Source organism: Danio rerio, chromosome 20 (assembly GCF_052040795.2).
Source record: "Danio rerio strain M-AB ecotype USA chromosome 20, GRCz13ab, whole genome shotgun sequence".
Taxonomy (NCBI): domain Eukaryota; kingdom Metazoa; phylum Chordata; class Actinopteri; order Cypriniformes; family Danionidae; genus Danio; species Danio rerio.
This window is the reverse complement of record NC_141040.1, coordinates 59,355,712-59,374,192: the sequence shown is the minus strand read 5'-3', so window position 1 is coordinate 59,374,192 and position 18,481 is coordinate 59,355,712. Positions and strand designations below refer to the sequence as shown.

The following is an 18,481-nucleotide window of genomic DNA, read 5'->3' as shown; positions in this document are numbered from 1 at the left end:
AACCAATCAGCGCGCTCTATTGTGAATGAGGTGCAGCTTCCTTAATATGCATGATAGAGCTGGTGAAGACTGTTTTCACCTGTTACAGTGTTCAGAGAGACGCCACGCCATGTTGCCAACAGTAATCACAACAAGTGGAAGAAGAATTGTCTGGAGATACGGGTCGTCAGTGTTGTGTTTATAATGTGCTGCAGAAGGTTTTGTTTTCATTCTCCCGCTATGAGAGCGCAGCTGGACTCACGTGTGGATTACAGTGATCTGCTAACATGCGAAAGGAATACGGCTGTAAGGAACATTGTTTACCCGAGAGCTTTTCTCATCTGGAAATGGTGAAATCTGGATTTGCTGCTCATCTCCTCTTAATAAAGACGCAGCTCCAGCTGGTGTGGATTGTCCTGTCTCTACAGATGTGGTCAGTGTGTGATCAGTGCTCTGTGTTTATGTTTATTCAGAGGCAAAGTTAGTTCGTCTCGTCAGCAGTACTCTTTCAGTGTTTACACTAGGCTTGGGCGGTATCCAAATTTTGATTTTGTCAAACCTCCTCTCTATTTTACCTTGGTATACGGTTTTACCATGCATATTAAAAAAAGATGATGTAAGGCTCAGACAGTGTCATCAAACTGTTGGCTTGTGACTAATCCATTGAGAAACTGAATACCGTATATGCGACCTTAGGTTTGCGGTCACCTGTTTGTTGCACAATTTGCAGATTGTCTCCTTCATATTTACTACCTCTCCTTATTCGTTTGATCAAAACCCGAAATATTCCCAAACTGCTGAGGTTGTGTTCTTTTTCAAGACCAGGGGCCTCATGTATCAACGCTGCGTACGCACAAAAACTTTGCGTACGCCAGGTTTCACGCTCAGAATCGCTCACGTTTGGATTTACTAACAATGAACTGAGCGTGGGAATGTGCGCAGCTCCACGGCAGCTTTCTGGCTGGCGTACGCACATTTTTTGTGCGTGTCTGTTTTATTTCCATTGGCGACTCCTAGAGGCAGTTGTGTTAAATTCCTCTCTACAAAGTGTCTGAGCCTTGCAATGGCAGCTGTATGAGACGGGTTCATCTAGCAGGTATATAAGGTTTCCATACCATACAGTTGACCAGCTAAACATTAAAGCACAATCTGCAGCGGTCGCCTGTTTTCTCAATGTAATCTGAGCGATCTACCGCACACACATTGCTATAAAGACACTATCTGAAGATGAATTTGCATGCGTGAATCAGAAACATTTCCATTCAATAAACATGCAAATAAAATATGATGCACAAACTTAATGATTCCTACTTGTCTTTCTCGTGATAAATAGTTGGCAAAATCTGATATGTAGCGGGAAAAAAGAAGAAAGAGTTCATCAGACGCTGGATTTGAACCGAGTTCATGCTCGAACGTGTCAAAACATGTTGACCTGCGTCTTATGAGCTGCGCCACTGAGACTGTACGAGAAACTGCAACATTTTACAGCTATAAATCACACCATTTCTTGTTTAATGCACTCAGTGCGATGTTCAGACCCAACTGTGTTAACCGCATCAGCTAAACTCTCCCACTCTATTTTTTTCTTTTGTTGTTAATTCCGGAGAACAAACTTGCAAATAACACCGCTTTTCTCCGGTCTACCTCTGAAAGCAGCACCTCCAATTCACATTCTGTTCAAAGTTTCTCTTCTTGCTTGCTTTTGCCGTTGCTTTTTCATTGGGTTTTGCCAAAGTAGAGTCATTAGCATATTCATACGGGGGAGGAGGCAGGGAGGGGTTTTGTGCTCGTGCATGTTGTGCTCAGTTTCACGTTCATTCAGATGTACAAAAGAATATGCGTGAGATTCGGCGTACGCAGTGTTTCATACATCTGAATTTTTTTCTGCGTACGCACATTTACAGCTTTGTGTGTACGCAATGTTTTAGTAAGATTTCCACGCAAGTCTTCGTACATGAGGCCCCTGGTCACTTGGTGCACGACTTGCCATCTTTCCTCACCTCTTTCTCTCCTCCACACTGTCCCGTGATGACAATCACACAAACACATTTTTAAGATTAAATTATATTTAATATTTAATACTTGTCTCCTATATAAGTGCATTGTTTTTTATGACGGTATAATGACATTAAAACTAATACCATTGCTATTTTTAGATCCTGCGGTATACCATATTACCATGTTACCGCCCAAGCCTAGTTTAAAGATGGACCTTAGTCTAAATGATTGAGTTACTCAATGTACAGTAGGTTAATATCACTACAATATTATGGACTGAAAGATCCGTTGTAAATGCTGCTCTCAGAGTGTAAACATGTAAACACCGCAATCAAACTATTACCGTCATGTAGGACTTTCGCCGCATGTTGTGAAAGGATAGTCTATACACGCGGGGCTTTCTGACGCTACCTACCAAGTGCATCTGAGTTACAGAGAAATGCGGAGGTTTATTTTTCTCCCTTTGCCATGCAGTATCAAACACTCCATTAAAAATACACTGCACAGTTCCTGCGTACAGTATCAGGTTTGTCAGGGGGGCATGCAGGAAATACTCCTGAATGAAAGTGAAAGTGCCAAACCACAATTAGTCCGCTAATCATTATTAATAATTTAGCAAATAGGCGACGCAGTGGTGCAGTAGGTAGTGCTGTCGCAGGTTCGAGCTTCAGTTGGCTCAGTTGGTGTTTCTGTGTGGAGTTTGCATGTTCTCCCCATGTTGGCATGGGTTTCGTCCGGGTGCTCCGGTTTCCCCCACAGTCCAAACTAGGGATGTAACGGTATTGTAAATACCGTCATACCGCAATATTAATTTTTTTCGATATTACCGAAGTCGCATGACTCTGTAAAACTATAGGTCTTCTGAGAAAATTTGCTCAGGCGAATGAAGCGAACGGGAGGTAACGAAAACTACAATTGCCATCAGCCCATGCTTGTCCATCATCCCTTGCAGTCTGTTGTTGCTACAGATCCAGTAATGCGGAAATGGAGTGTGCTGCTAGAAGCGGGGATGAAAAGAGCTGGAAAACTCTAAAGCAGGTCGCACACCAGAAGCGCCGCTCGGCGCCGCGACACGGCGCGTACATGACAGATTAAAGTATCGCACACCAGACGCGCACATTCGAATGATATTTAACATGAAACTAATCAGATGGCGCTCTGTGGCGCGGCTGAAAAATGAACTGCGTCCTGAGCCGTCGCCGGGCGCCGCCGACAGCCGCCGACTTGCGGCGCCGGTGTGTGTATCCTGATAGAAACCTATAATTAGAATTCTAAAATACGTGGCGCTGCGCGGCGCGCCGCCGAGCGTCGCTTCTGGTGTGCGACCTGCTTTACACGCACAGTTCAGTCCTGCATTATCTCCGTGTAAGTTCAGACTTCGCAAGTTTGATCAAGGCTGCAGTCTCTTCTTCTCAGTTTGATATGGAAAAGCAGATTATACCGAGGACTCGGGTAAATCTTCAAAGGGAACAGTGTACTTTATAACTTCATTCACATCACCCTGGCTTCGTTGTTTCACTTTCTCAACAATAAAATGTAAACATGATTTAAGGAACTGCCTATTTTCTTTTTAATATTAGCAACTTACACAGCAGAAATGTTGAGGCGTCGTGCTGCATGAGCGTTATCACTGTGTGGATATTTATAACAAAACGGAGCCGATAACAACTGCCTCCTTTCAATTTCAGTGAAAATACGAAACACAGCCTCTCTTTTGCTGAGTATCAGTTTTAAGAATCGATAATGGCCATTTTAAAAGTATAACATACAATAAGTTTATACATTATAGGAAATAAAGGCGATCAGTCAATATACAGAATGTACGTGGTTACATTAATCATTAACTTATCTTTGCGCTCAGCCAAAACACGTTACCTGAGAACAAGTAATAGATTCCAGTGACCAAAGTCAGGGAATATGTCGTTAGATAAAGACAACAAGATAAATGAAATATCCCGTTTAATAAATATAGTGAGATTAGATCCAGCGGGAGATGCTTGATGAGAAGTCCGACTAGCAGAGCTCTCATCTGGGTAGATGGGCTGAGAGTGATTAAATGTTGAATGTGATGAGTTTTCAACAATACTAAATTGAAACTTTATTTTTTTACATGGTTTAATAATTTTTTTTTATTAAAATTGAAGTTCCTGTTTCAAAGCTTACAGATAGATGGCTAATTTGTATGTCATTGACACTTTTGGCACTTTTTTGGAGTATTTTCATAAGTTTAGTTTTTTCCTGTAAATGATTCAATAAATACCGTACCGTGACATTCATACCGAGGTATTACCGTACCGTGAAATTCTGATACCGTTACATCCCTAGTCCAAACACATGCGCTACAGGGGAATAGGGTAGGCTAAATTGTCCGTAGTGTGTGTGTGTGTGTGTGTGTGTGTGTGTGTATGGATGTTTCCCAGAGATGGGTTGCGGCTGGAAGGGCATCCGCTGCATAAAAAATGTGCAGGATAAGTTGGCGGTTCATTCCGCTGTGGTGACCCCGGGTTAATAAAGGGACTAAGCTGACAAAAGAAAATGAATTAATGAATTCAGCAAATAATTCCATTACTGATGTCCATGTTAAAGTAGTCACGTCTATCTCCCCTGCGTCTGAGTTGCTGGCTGTTGTGCATGTACTGAAACTCCCCTTTTCATGCAAACTCTTCCCCTCTTTCTGTACTCAACACTCCTGCCTAAACAGAGCTGGACTCACCCACTGTCCTGACTTTATTCACACAAGAAGTGTGAACACAGCCTGCTGAGACAGGGGGTCATGGCCCTTTAAAAAAAGTATATTAACAAATAATGATTTTACTTTTAAAAGGCATTAGTCAAATGCCACATGGGTTTCCTTTATTCATTTGCCACATGATTTTCCAGGTAAAAATAAAACAGGTTTAAAAATGTCATTGGTCAGCGCACACACACACACACACACACACACACACACACACACATATATAGTTATTAAAGTACTAACCTGAGCTGTGTGTAGTGCTGGTCTGGATCTGCATGGGCGCGGCTGCAGAGACGGGCACCAGCTGGATCATCTGACCATTAAACTGGCACATGTTGACTCCGCTCATGCCTGCCACCGGCTGCAGAACTACCTGCTGCCCCGGCGGGAGAGCAGACGCCGGCACCACCCTATCAGCAGCGGAGAGGGGTGGGGCCAACGCATTTAGGATACGCCTCACCTTAGGAAAGCGGATGCCACCAGGAGGCCTGGGTATACTCAGACGTTGGGTCGCTGGCTTTTTAAAAACGTCTGTACTATGGTTTGCTCGAGTTGCTGAAGAGAAAACAGAATTTAGAGAACAGCTCATATTCATTTACATATTCCTGTCATCTGAGCTGTAGCTCACCTGTGTATTTGGAGCGTCTGGACGCTGCAGTGGTTCTGGTTCTGCTGGGTACAAATGATTTTATCCTTCCAGTGACGTACGCAGCCAGACGGTTAGCGGGATGCAGAGATCCCATCCGGCCCAGGGTCAGTTTAGCTTGAGCGTATGTCCTGCCATTGACCTGAAAACACCAATCCAGCATCACAAACTCATCAATAAACAGTAAACAGCCTGAAAACAGCACTATTCACACACTAGCAGACACTGCTGCCCAACAGATCTGTTCGGATCACTTACCGGCCACTTTATTAGGTACGCCTGTTCAACTTCTTGTGTACACACTTTTTAATCAGCCAATCACATGGCAGCAGCTCAATGCATTTAGGCATGCAGACATAATGATCTGCTGAAGTTCAGAACGAGCATCAGAATGGGGAAGAAAGGGGATTTAAGAGACTTTGATCGTGGCATGGTTGTTGCTGCCAGACGGGCTGCTCTGAGTATTTCAGAAACTGCTGATCTACTGGGATTTTCATGCACAACCATCTCTAGGCTTTACAGAGAATGCTCCGACAAAGAGGAAATATCCAGTGAGCGGCAGTTCTGTGGGCGCAAATGCCTTGTTGATGAGGCCAGAGGTCAGAGGAGAATGGCCAGACTGGTTCCAGCTGATAGAAAGGCAACAGTAACTCAAATAAGCACTCGTATCAACCGAGCTCTGCAGAAGAGCATCTCTGAACACACAACACGTCCAACCTTGAGGCGGATGGGCTACAGCAGCAGAAGAGCACACCGGGTGCCGCTCCTGTCAGCTAAGAACAGGAAACTGAGGCTACAATTCACACAGACTCACCAAAACTGGACAATAGAAGATTGGAGAAACGTTGCTGCTCTGATGAGTCTCCATTTCTGCTGACACATTCGGATGCTCGGCTCAACAACATGAAAGCATGGATCATCCTGCCTTGTATCAGCGGTTCAGGCTGGTGGTGGTGGTGTAATGGTGTGGGGGAGATTTTCTTTGGGTCCATTAGTACCAATTGAGCATCAACGCCACAGCCTACCTGAGTATTGCTGCTGACCATGTCCATCCCTTTATGAGCACAGTGTCTCCATCTTCTGATGGCTACTTCCAGCAGGATAACGCAGCATGTCATAAAGCTCAATCATCTCAGACTGCTTTCTTGAACATGACGATGAGTTCACTGTACTCAAATGGCCTCCACAGTCACCAGAGCTCAATCCAATAGAGCAGCTTTGGGATGTGGTGGAACAGGAGATTGACATCATGGATGTGCAGCCGACAAATCTGCAGCAACTGTGTGATGCTATCATGACAATATGGAGCAAAATCTCTGAGGAATATTTCCAGTAGCTTGATAAATCTGTGGCAAGAAGGATTAAGGCAGTTCTGAAGGCAAAATGGGTCTGATCCGGTACTAGTGAGGTGTACCTAATAAAGTGGCCAGTGAGCGTAAATATGATGTTTCTGAACAGACAAACGTGCACAAAAAACATGTCAATGTGCCCAACATAAGTGTTTAATTGGCTATGCCTTCAAACAAACATTCAGAGACATTATATTTCACACACTAACACTGGTGTTTTTGTGGGAAACGTTTGGTTTGGAGTAATAAACTCTTGATTTAAACGTCTGAAAAGGAGTGCAGTACTGCACCGTAAGAGTAGTTCAAGTTCAAGTTCAAGTTGCTTTATTGGCATGACATTAAGTGCAGTATTGCCAAAGCACTTCAAATATGAAATATAATAAAACCATTGAAAAATTTATAGTAATACAGATAAGATATAATGACACACACACAAAAAAACAATATATATCTCATAAAATAAATAAATATCTCAGTACGATTATAGAGCTGATTCACAGTGATGCAGTGAAACTGTGATATTTGTATTCAAAGGTTATCACACCATCAGAATCTCCTCCCGGGCCATGCCTACTTTAGACTGAGTTATAGTTAATTACAGTTAATGTATATATGGATTAAGATATAATGTGACTGACCTGTATTGGGCAGTGCAGGTCTGGCGCCCTCCGCTGCGCCTTCAGATGTCCTGCAGTCATCACTCCACACAGCAGAGGCACAGGCTTCAGCGCAGGCTCCTTCCCACGCTCCTTCTGCACACGCTCCTTCTCCACACACTCCTTTTGCACACACTCCTTCTGCGCGCTCTTCTCCTTGTCACTCAGAGACACACACACCTTGTATGTGATCATGGAGCGCGGGCCGTCCTTCTTTAGGTGCTCAGACAGCAGCTTTACAGTGTAATCGTCCAGCGAGAGCACAGAAGGCAGTGTGTTTGTTTGTACGCGCTGGAACAGCTCCTTCAGCACCCGCGAGCGCTGAGACTCCCAGTTACAGCCCGAGATGATCTCTAGCACCTTCGTGGGTTCCGGTTTATCTACACACACACACACACACACACACACACACACACACATGCAGGATATTGGAAAGAAGTGACGCTGCAATATTTCGTTTTTCAGCGACACACAGTTAAAGTCAGACTGATTCGCCCTTCTGTGAATTTTTATTCTTCTTTAAATATTCCCCAGATGATGTTTAGCAGATTCAGGAATTTCTCACAGTATTTCCTCTAATATTTGTTCTTCTGGAGAAAGTCTGATGTGTTTTATTTTGGCTAGAATAAAAGCAGTTTTTAATTTTGTTAAACCCGTTTTAGAGTTAATATTATTAACCCCCTTCAGCAATATTAGTGTTGGATTGTCTACACAGGGTTTTAGCACGTTTCATCAAGTCAAATTTATATATATATATATATATATATATATATATATATATATATTTTTTTTTTTTTTTTTTTTTTAAATGACAAGGTTAACATCGTGAAAAGTATATTTATTATAGAGTGAATTACATTTAAATATATATATATACAGTTAGGGCTGTCACATTATAAAAAACTAATTAAACACACTTTATTATTAATCATGATTAATCAAGACAAAAACATATTTATTAAAGAAATTAAAACACAGGCATGTTAGTGCCATTTGAATTTTAAAACAATCAATGCCAATAACAAATAAAAATGATTTCCATGTTGGATTCTAAGTGGACTACAAATAAAAAATCCAAAATACAGCCATTGCAGATATGGAAAATAATAATAATAAAGTATTGAATACAAACAATTGTGCTCATTGTGAAGTTGTATTGTGAGTTGAGAACATTAATTATAAAGTAGAAACTATTTTGCTCAGTCCTCCTTTACATTCAGCCAGTTGCTCAGGCAGTCCGGTCTGTTGACATTATCGGGGGACAATGTGGACCTTTTCTTTTGAATCATGTGAGCTGAGAGTGGGAACGGTTTGTAACAAGCAGGATCACTGAATCAGCATATGCATTTCAGTGCCTAATTTTGGTGTTACTGGTGCGGTGACAAGGACGTAAGAAGCATCAAGGGCACCCACCAAATACTATAGACTTCTTACAGGGACTGTGGTCACTTAATCTCTAAACATTTCATTCTAAACAGCTGCAGCTGTGTCAGGTGTTTGCTCTTGTTGCTAGGAAACGCACAAACACACACACACACACACACACACACACACACACAGACAAACGAGCAGTACAGCGCACACGGCTGCACACACAACGGCGACTCAAACTTTTCAGCGATTCATCAACAAGCACGATCACGTGAATCAAATTTGCTTAAACTAAGTGTTCTGAAGTATGGCTGTATTTCACAAGCAAGGATTCTGACACAACAACGTGAAGCAGACGCTTTACAAAAGTTGTGTGTAAGAGGGGAAACATCTCAAACTTGACCATTTGAGGGCTCATGGAATAAACTTAAAGGCAGAGAAATGCACTTTGACCGCTTGCGACATCATCTGGCACTTTCACGGAGTACATTTACATGATTTTGTGATTAAGACAATACTCAGATTAAGAGTCGATCATGGAAGCAGCCATTTCTGATTATCTTAAAGGAACACCCGAGTCAGATTCCATTAAAACAGCACTCTTCAGGCAGTCCTTACTTCATATTGTCATCCAATAATCATCACGGGGCATGATCAATATTCTGCTGGATGAGAGTGAACTGCTGAAAGATTAAAAATGAAAATGAACCGGAAACTGCATGAAACTCTGGAGGAAACGCTGGATAGCCTAGTGATGCCTCATTAATTGCTTTGTACTTAAACTTTGCTTCTAAAAGCGCGTCCCTGGTCTTATCCATATTTCTATGCATGTTAAACACGCGTCGGCCACAACACGAAATAAATAAACAGCAACTGCGTTCATTTTTGTTAACGTTAAATATGGCAAATTAATTGCATGCTAACGCGCTAATTTTGACAGCCCTAATTTATAAACAGTTGAAGTCAGAATTAATAACCCGCCTGAATTATTAGCCCCCCTGTTTATTTTTTTTCCTGATTTCTGTTCTGGGAAGATTGTTTCAGCACATTTCTAATCATAATAGTGTTAATAACTCATCTCTAATAACTGATTTATTTTATCTTTTCCATGATGACAGTACATAATATTTTACTGAATATTTATCAAGACACTTCTATACAGCTTAAAGTGACATTAAAAGGCTTCACTAGGGTAATTAGGGTGAACTAGGCAGGTTAGGGGAATTAGGCAAGTTATTGTATAATGATGGTTTGTTCTGTAGACTATCGGAAAAAAAATTAGCTTAAAGGGGCTAATAATTTTGTCCCAAAAATGGTTTTAAAAAAAATTAATAACTGCTTTTATTCCAGCCGAAATAAAACAAATAAGACTTTCGCCAAAACAAAAAATATTATCAGACGTACTGTGAACATTTCATTGCTCTGTTAAAAATCATTTGGGAAATATTTAAAAAGGAAAATAAAAATCAAAAGGGGGCTAATAATTCTGACTTCAACTGTATATATTTGTTGGATTTTGGTCCAGATTGATTGAGTATACCTTCAATTCAACCTAATGCATTTCTGTTATAAAACCTTAAGTGTCAAGCCTATTTATAAATATTATGTGTGCACCCCTTTACTTCTGTAAACAGTTTTTGTATAATTAAACGATAACGTAACGAGATAAACTGCTCTGTTATTATCATGAGGAAAGGTGTGATTGTTTTAGGATTTCTTTCCTTGATTTTACTAAGATGGATTGTTGCTGATTGTATGGATGATGGCCTGATTGGGTAGCTTTACCTGGACAGAGAAAATTAAGTGAAGTTTATTCATAAACTAATTTCGAGAGGATCACGTGCTTATGATTGACACGGCTGGCCCCGAGTCAAGCTAATGTACGAATCACCAATCAGACTACTCCTAACCAAGTATAAATAACCAAACACCTTACCTTTAGTCATCTTCGTCTTGAAGAATAGCCAATCGCTGTAACTTTCAAGCAGAAATCTCCGAGGAGAACATCCTTAAACTGCACAGCTCCTATCGCTTCTTCTACCCGACATCCAGCGCACTACCACTCAGCAGAACAGACCAACAAGTCCGCGGCTTCAAACACAGGGCCGCTGGCCTCCACGCAATTCCGCCGCTCTCCCAAAGCCTGGGACTAGCCCCCATCGGAACGTGCAAGCCTCCAGCGCCCAGTATTGGCTGTATTCCACCGTGCATCCTGTTACAGCGGTCGATAATGCTCCGCTTGCGGCACGTAAAACTTCGGGCTATTCAGCCTGTTTTGTCGCACTACCGGCCTTGCCAGGTAAAGATCCCGCACATTAATACCAAGCACACGCGCACTGCTTTCGCTTTATTTAGTCATGTTCAACCGTGGCGTTACAAGCAGACCAAACATTCAAACGACGATCAATACGCTGCACGTAGACCATTCCCATAGCTGACAGCACTTGCTATAGTGTCAAGCAGTCATATACGGACAAACGTAAGCCGTTATTATGATTAGGCAGACTTAAAACATTTACTCAGTACTTCATGCCAAAGCCTCGTTCCACGCACTCCGATTTTAATCTAGACATCCACAGTACTTCCGGCGAACTCCTTCCATTAGAAACCATCATATTAGATCTGAATTCTTTACAAACCAGCTCACTGACTGATGTTTTAAGTAAACACTATGCATCAGTCTAATTAAACTAAACAATAACCATATGGCAAGCCATGTTTACATTAATCCAAATCCATTCCATATGGCAAGCCCCATTTGCACGTATACTCTTAACTAATGCAAATTAGCATTAGATATTATATGCTGTCATATATTTTACAGCATTTAAATATCCCGATAGCTACTTGCTATTCGATTAGTCATAATTTTGCCCACACAGAATCTGCACGCACGAAATTCTTAGCCATCACTGTTTCTGTTTATTTACTTTTGAATGTGTGTAATGTACATATTCATCTAGTTGGTAAATTAACTTCAGTAATATTATTGAATAATTTAAAATGTTTACATAATCTATAGTTCGTAAAGTTTTATTTTCTGCCTTTCTAGTAGATATATTATATGAGCTTGCTTGTTTACCAAATAAGTGGATATAACTGGATTTCCATCGTAAGACTAAAAAGTAAAGATATCACTGTTATTTAATCTATCAAAGTTTAGTTCCGATACTCATAAAATCATTCCACATAAATCTGCAGTTTTTCCAAAAAGTCAGGAGATTCTGTCTAGCCCTAGTCATTAGCACTACTTTCATCACTGATACTTAATCATTATGATGGCACGAGAAACCTACATTCTGTCATGCTGTTAGCTAATTGACAGAAAGTCGTCTTTGTTGTATATAACACTGGCCACACCTTCGGTCATCAAATAAATAATCTAAGCATTACATTTTCTATGACATGGCAAGTTATTTTTCACTAGTCCAAGTCCAGTTTTTACTGTCTTAGAGACATCCGGCTTGATTTCAGCATTCACACAAGAAGCTGCGGCGTATCACCACGCTAAGCTGTCAATTAGATCCATAGCAACAACAAACTAACCTAGTAATAACTTATGAACTGTTCTACTTCAGCATCAGAACAGCATTGTCTCGTCTGACATATGCTAGTAACGTGATTCCTTGTATGCTACAGTTGGCAACAGCGACTTGCCACGCGATGATCTGCTTAACGCTATCACATGCTAGAAACACTTGCTAAGCATAGGGTTTGACCAACATGTAAACAAGGCTCGCCAGTTAACTATCCAGGGAACCCCAGGAACCGCCCAGGAATCACTCAGAACACCCTAACGAGCACCTAGCAACGCTTAGCAACACCTTAGCATCAATGCTATTCATGCCAACTGCCTCAGAGCCCAAGTGCAGTCACGCTGGCTCTCTCAAGCCAATATCAAGTCTGTCAAGAACTTGGGTTCCAGCTATTTTCATCACACATATTATTTAATCTATGTCATAATAGGGACTTCATGAAATCTATAAGTCACATTTACCTCCACTGGAATATTACCGTTGGCTGAAACCACTAACTAAACATACAGCCATCGTTACAGCGATTGGTTGCTGCTCGATTTTCTCAAAGAAGCCATGCCCCCAGCCGCACTGCCTGCAGACTCTGCCTCCAATAACCCTGGACCACCCTCTCCCCCTTCAACAATCAATCTTCAGGACCTTATTAAGTTATTCTCAGCATCCATGGCTGATCTATGCATCTTAGGAGCTTGCATGCGAGGCAATACAGAGGGAGAGCGACTTAAAGACGGAAATCAAAACACCTTGCCAACTCTTCATGTATATACAGAAACTCTGGCAGCTGGCCCCGAAGCGGAGTCCAACCCTACTCCTGCCCCTCCCTATTCAGGACTGACATGGTCGCAAACCACCCAACTACTACCTCTGGGAAACCTCCATCACCCCCAAATACCCTCTGACCATATTCCACAGCATGGAACGCTTCCAAAGTCCATTACACATTTTTAAAGTTTACCCTATTCATTTCTAATCTCCACACTGCAAATATCCAAGTCAGTTCTACTAATACCTACTCTCTGGTGCCCTGGGATGACTAAACTTCCAACCCCCACAAGCCTTTACGCAGACGACGCTAATCATCTCATAACATGAGGTAAAAGATAAGGTCGTCGAAAAACCCCCTTTCCAGCCATTCATCTAGAATCTGAGCATTGTCCCTGCAGCCCACTGGGCTTTCCCAGCAATCCAGACTCATGGCATCAGCCTCAGCCATTACTACATCCACACTGTCCAAAGACCCTCACCAGCCACTACTCAACCATTGCTTACTCTCCCCTTTTCTTTTCTTTTAGCTTTCATCCCTGCTAGCACTACCCTGTGTCGCTAACTCCTGCAGGAGTGACACCCCAAGTGCCGACTCCGGCAGGAGCCATGCCCACTCCAGCCACCCCTTCACCTTTTACTCCCACTGCAAAGTCACCACCACTCTCTCTTTCCCCCCTCTCACAGGATCCCGGCTCCCGCAGCTCTGACTCCAGCAGGAGCTACCTTAAGCTTCGACTCCCACAGCAGTCAACCACTGCCCAATAGCTTAACCTTTCTTTCTTTCAGCGTCGAGTGCTCCGCTCTCTTCCAGCGTTGAGTCTCTCCGCCCCTACCCTTCCTTCCAGTGTCGAGTGCTCCGCTCCCTCCGAGCGTTAGAGTCTCTTCACCCCCCCCTTTTCTGTCCCAGCGTCGAGTGCTCCGCTGCTTCTTAAGCGGCGAGTCTCTCCGCCCCACTTTTATGTCTCCCGGTGGCGGAGGTTCCGCGCCTGCCAAGCACCGAGTTCCTCCGCCGCCCCCCTCTTTTCCCTTTCAGCGTTTAACTCTTTGCTACCCTCGTCTTCCTTCTAGCGCAAATCTTGCTTCTCTATATTCCTTCCGCATAGGCCCTACCCACCTGCTCGGACCCCCGCAGGGGTAATCCCCCCGAGCAGGAGCCCCAAAACCTCCCTGCAGGAGTCCCCACCGCCCATCCCCTTTCCCGACTCCTGCAGGAACTTGGCCCAGCAGCTCTGATCCCGAGCTTCGACTCCCACGGAGTCTGTCACCACCCACCCCCGCCCCTTAGAATTTTTTCTTTTTTCCTTCCAGCATCGAGTGCTCCGCTACCTTCTAGCGCCGAGTCTCTCCACCTTTTCCCTTCCTTCCGGTGTTGAGTGCTCCGCTCCCCCAGAGCGCTCAAGTCTCTTCGCCTCCTTTCTGTCCCAGCGTCGAGTTTCTCCGCCCCACTTTTTCTCTACCCTGCGGCGTTGAGGGCTCCGCTTCCTCCAAGCACTGAAGTCTCTCCGCCCCCTCTCCTTTTCTTATTCTTTTCAGTGACGAATACCGCCACTACTCCCCCTAGCTCTACTCCTCTATCTTCCTTCTGCTTAGGCCATCACTCCCAGCTATGACTCCGCAGAGTCTCCCAAGCTTCCCTGCCCAGACTCCCACGGAGTCTATGCTTACCAGTGACGAATACCGCCACTACTCCCTCTAGCTCTACCCCTCTATCTTCCTTCTGCTTAGGCCATCACTCCCAGCTATGACTCCGCAGAGTCTCCCAAGCTTCCCTGCCCAGACTCCCACGGAGTCTATGCTTACCCACGCTCCCGCAGGAGCCCCTCTCTTTCTCCTACTCTTCCCTAACTGTATATCCAGCAGCCGGATATGGCATTGGTATCAGCGGCTCTGGGGGGGTTCTTCAATACGCGGCTGCTGTCCCGAGCATAAAGCACTTTGGGGGGTTCTCGAGATCTACCCGAGCTCAAACTCCCCTTTCGCCCTGCAACGGGAGGGAGCCCCGGGCTCGAGGCTCTCATGAGCTCGGGGCTCTCTCCCGGGACAGCATGCCAAACTAGCTTATTACCAATCATCAGCTAAGTGTGAACTCTTGAAGACCTGTTTAAAATGGTTTAAGACATGCAACATAAAATTTCAGTGAATTTAAGACCTTTTTAAGGCCTAAAATTTTTTAATTTAAGACATTTTAAGATTGTTTAAAACCCTGAGGACACCCCGCTACACAACAAACCACTGTTATACAATGACTTGCCTAATTACCCTAGTGAAGCACTTAAATGTGACTTTAAGCTGTATAGAAGTGTCTTGAAGAATATCTAGTCTAATATTATTTACTGTCATCATGGAGAAGAGAAAATAAATCAGTTATTAGAGATGAGTTATTAACACTATTATGTGTAGAAATGTGTTGGAGAAATCTGCTCTCCACTAAACAGAAATGAAGAGAAACAATATACTGCAGGGCGAATAACTCCTCCAAATCCTTTTACTCTGATGAGGAAAATATACTGGGGTTGCACTGAAACGTGTAAATAAACCTCATCTTGCTACTGACCTGGGCTCTGAGCTGCGTGTGGTCTTTTACTGGGGTTCAGCAGAGACGTGTCACTGAGCTGTAATGAACGGACACAAACACAGGCGGTCAGCATCAGCAGCAGGGAATATAAGGCAGAAGGATAGACACTGTGGACGCAGTACCGCTTCATCTGAACTCTTCTTCGCAGGCAGTATGTGCACTTGTGGCGGAGGGTTACTGTTGTACTCGCGCACTCGCGCACAGGTCATCATGCTCTCCAGATACAGGTAAACCGGATCCTTCTCCATTGGAACCTGCAGGACAATACAGGATAGCACATAAACACACACACACTGCATTACAGAAACAGGAGACTTGCGGACGCATTTGTGCTGAGAATAGGGTTCATTGCCCCACAATTATGAATAAACATATCCTAAAACATGAACATGCTAGAGATTCTGACTGAATCAATTACTGAATCATTTAAGCTCATCAACACACTGTGTTCAGAGTGACTCTTTGGTGACGCTGCTGCTGTTTCTGCTCCATTGACGTCCATTATAATCACATTACAGATTGTAAAGTCCTGACAGCAGATACTCATGTAATATACGAATGCTGCTGGTTCTCTCTGTTATTAAGAGGGTAACTATTACTCTTGGTCATCAGTTGCAGTGCAAAAGAAAAGAGTTTCTGTTTTTTATATGGAGTACAGTGTGAGTGTGTCTAATAAAACATACTCGGGTTTAGATCAGGGGTCTCAAACTTAAATTGGCAGGGGGTCATTTCAGTGACTGACAGTTCATAGGAGGACCACTTTAATATTCAAGCACATGAAAACAGTGGAAACTTGATGTAATTCAGGGGTCACCAACATGGGCCTGTTCTAAAAATAGCTCACCATAGCACCACATATGAGTAAGCTGCATCTAATATTTTTATAGGTATTCTTTTTAAATCACACTTGCATTGGTGTAAAATTGAAAATTACTTCAAGTTATATATTTTAAAAAACTATTTCAGACAAATGAAGTGTTGCATATTGATATTTATCTAACTTGTTAAATCATTGTTGACAACTACTGTGAGAAATCATTAACATGATCAATGTCTTCACATAGATGAATATTATTAATTATTAATAATAACAACATATAATTAAAAGTAAATTAAGAAAAATGTGTTATTTAATAACTGGTAGCCCTTCACACTAATCGGTACCCAAGAAGTAGCTCTCAGTTTCCAAAAGGTTGGTGACCCCTGAAGTAACTGATGCACTCAGACATTCTTCCCCAGAGTTTTAAAGCTCTTTCTTTTTGTTTCTTGCTGTATATTCACATTGCTATGACAATACTACAATTTAATAATAGACATAATAATAATTATTGTTGTTCTGTCCCAGAACCAAACTTAACCAAAAGTTTAACAGAACAGCAGAAAGCAGATTGGGCAACTTTAGTGACTTTACTGGCTTTTGTTCTCAGTTTTTTTTTCTTTTTTTTGTAAAACTACAACAAAGAAGGGGGAAAGTGTGTCCATATGCACGTTTACTGTAACTTGTTCAGCTCAGCCAGCAGTACAATTTTACTAATGCCCATTTTTATACGAGTCTAAATTTGGATGAGGAAAATCTTTTAATGAGGCCATTTAAATTGAAGATTAGCAAAACTATCATATATACACCACCAGAATAACATGTAAGCCATGAAGAGGTGTCTGTACAACACAATACAGGTGGTATAAAACTGATTACAATCAAACAACACTTGAATATTTACAAAAATAGAGCTTTAGTGAAAATAGGGCACTTTTAGACATACAGTCAGAATTATTCAACACCTTAGAATTTTTTTCTTTCTTAAATATTTCCCAAATGATGTTGAACAGATTCAGGAAATGTTCACAGTATGTCTGATAATATTTGTTTTTTTTGTATAAGTCTTATGTGTTTTATTTCGACTAGAATAAAAGCAGTTCTTAATTTTTTAACACTATTTTAAGGACAATATTATTAGCCCCTTTAAGCTATTTATTTTTCCAATAGTCTACAGAACAAACCATCATTATACAATAACTTGCCTAATCACCCTAACCTGCCTAGTTACCCTAATTACCCTAGTGAAGCCTTTAAATGTCACTGTAAGCTGTATAGAAGTGTCTTGAAGAATATCTAGTCTAATATTATTTACTGTCATCATGACAAAGAGAAAATAAATCAGTTATTAGAGATGAGTTATTAACACTATTATGATTAGAAATGAGCTGAAAAAATCTTTACCTCATTAAACAATGAGGGAGACAAATAAACAGGAGGGCGAATAATTCCGACTTCAACTGTATATTCAACTGTTACATCAGCCCCAGAAATAATCTGCATGTGTGTTCCTCTAGACCGCACGCTGAGAGAAACGAAAGTTACCCAAACATATAGTGAAGTACTTTAAATGTCCAGTAGGTGGGGGTCATGCGACTGAAAAACAATGATAGTGATGCAAAAATATGTGGTTTGGGGGCCGAATCTTGAAAACATTTGCAAAAAAAAAAAAAAACAATAATTAAAGTGCACCTATTATGCAGAAATGACTTTGATGTAGGGTTTAAGCACAGTTTTGTGTGTCTGTCAGCAGTGTGAGTATCTCCAGCAGCCTCTAATGAGGGGGAAATCCCCGCCCACTAGTGTCCATCTCATTAGCATCTCCAGCATCCCTGAGTGAGAAGCAGCCGTCTGTCCATTAGCCATGACGCCCAGCGTTAGCGTCAACGATTCCCTTTCACTTTGAATGGGTGACGTCAGGCGTTGCTGAACTGCATTGTGGATCTGTCGGCGCCGCTTCAGAGGAGTTGCTCGCTGCAGAAGTTGGGACTAGCTCAATTTTTCAAGCGCCAAGGTGAGCGTCAGCGAATCATTTACATTTACATTTAGTCA

General features: G+C 42.3%; 1 protein-coding gene across 8 annotated transcripts in view; it reads right to left on the bottom strand.

Annotated features, from left to right (window-relative positions):
* mgab (MAX dimerization protein MGA b) overlaps positions 1-18,481 on the bottom strand; it is a 60,742-nt gene that overhangs the window by 19,245 nt on the left and 23,016 nt on the right. For all 8 annotated transcript variants that reach the window (XR_015518868.1, XR_015518869.1, XM_087298627.1 and 5 more), the window contains exons 11-15: positions 15,735-15,866; positions 15,592-15,649; positions 7,348-7,745; positions 5,343-5,502; positions 4,958-5,269 (exon numbers count right to left, since the gene is read on the bottom strand). Coding sequence is in view for 6 of the 8 variants with exons in the window: in XM_087298627.1 (XP_087154753.1) it covers positions 4,958-5,269; positions 5,343-5,502; positions 7,348-7,745; positions 15,592-15,649; positions 15,735-15,866 (1,060 nt within the window). In the remaining 2 variants the exon portion in view is untranslated. The remainder of the gene's footprint in view (positions 1-4,957; positions 5,270-5,342; positions 5,503-7,347; positions 7,746-15,591; positions 15,650-15,734; positions 15,867-18,481) is intronic.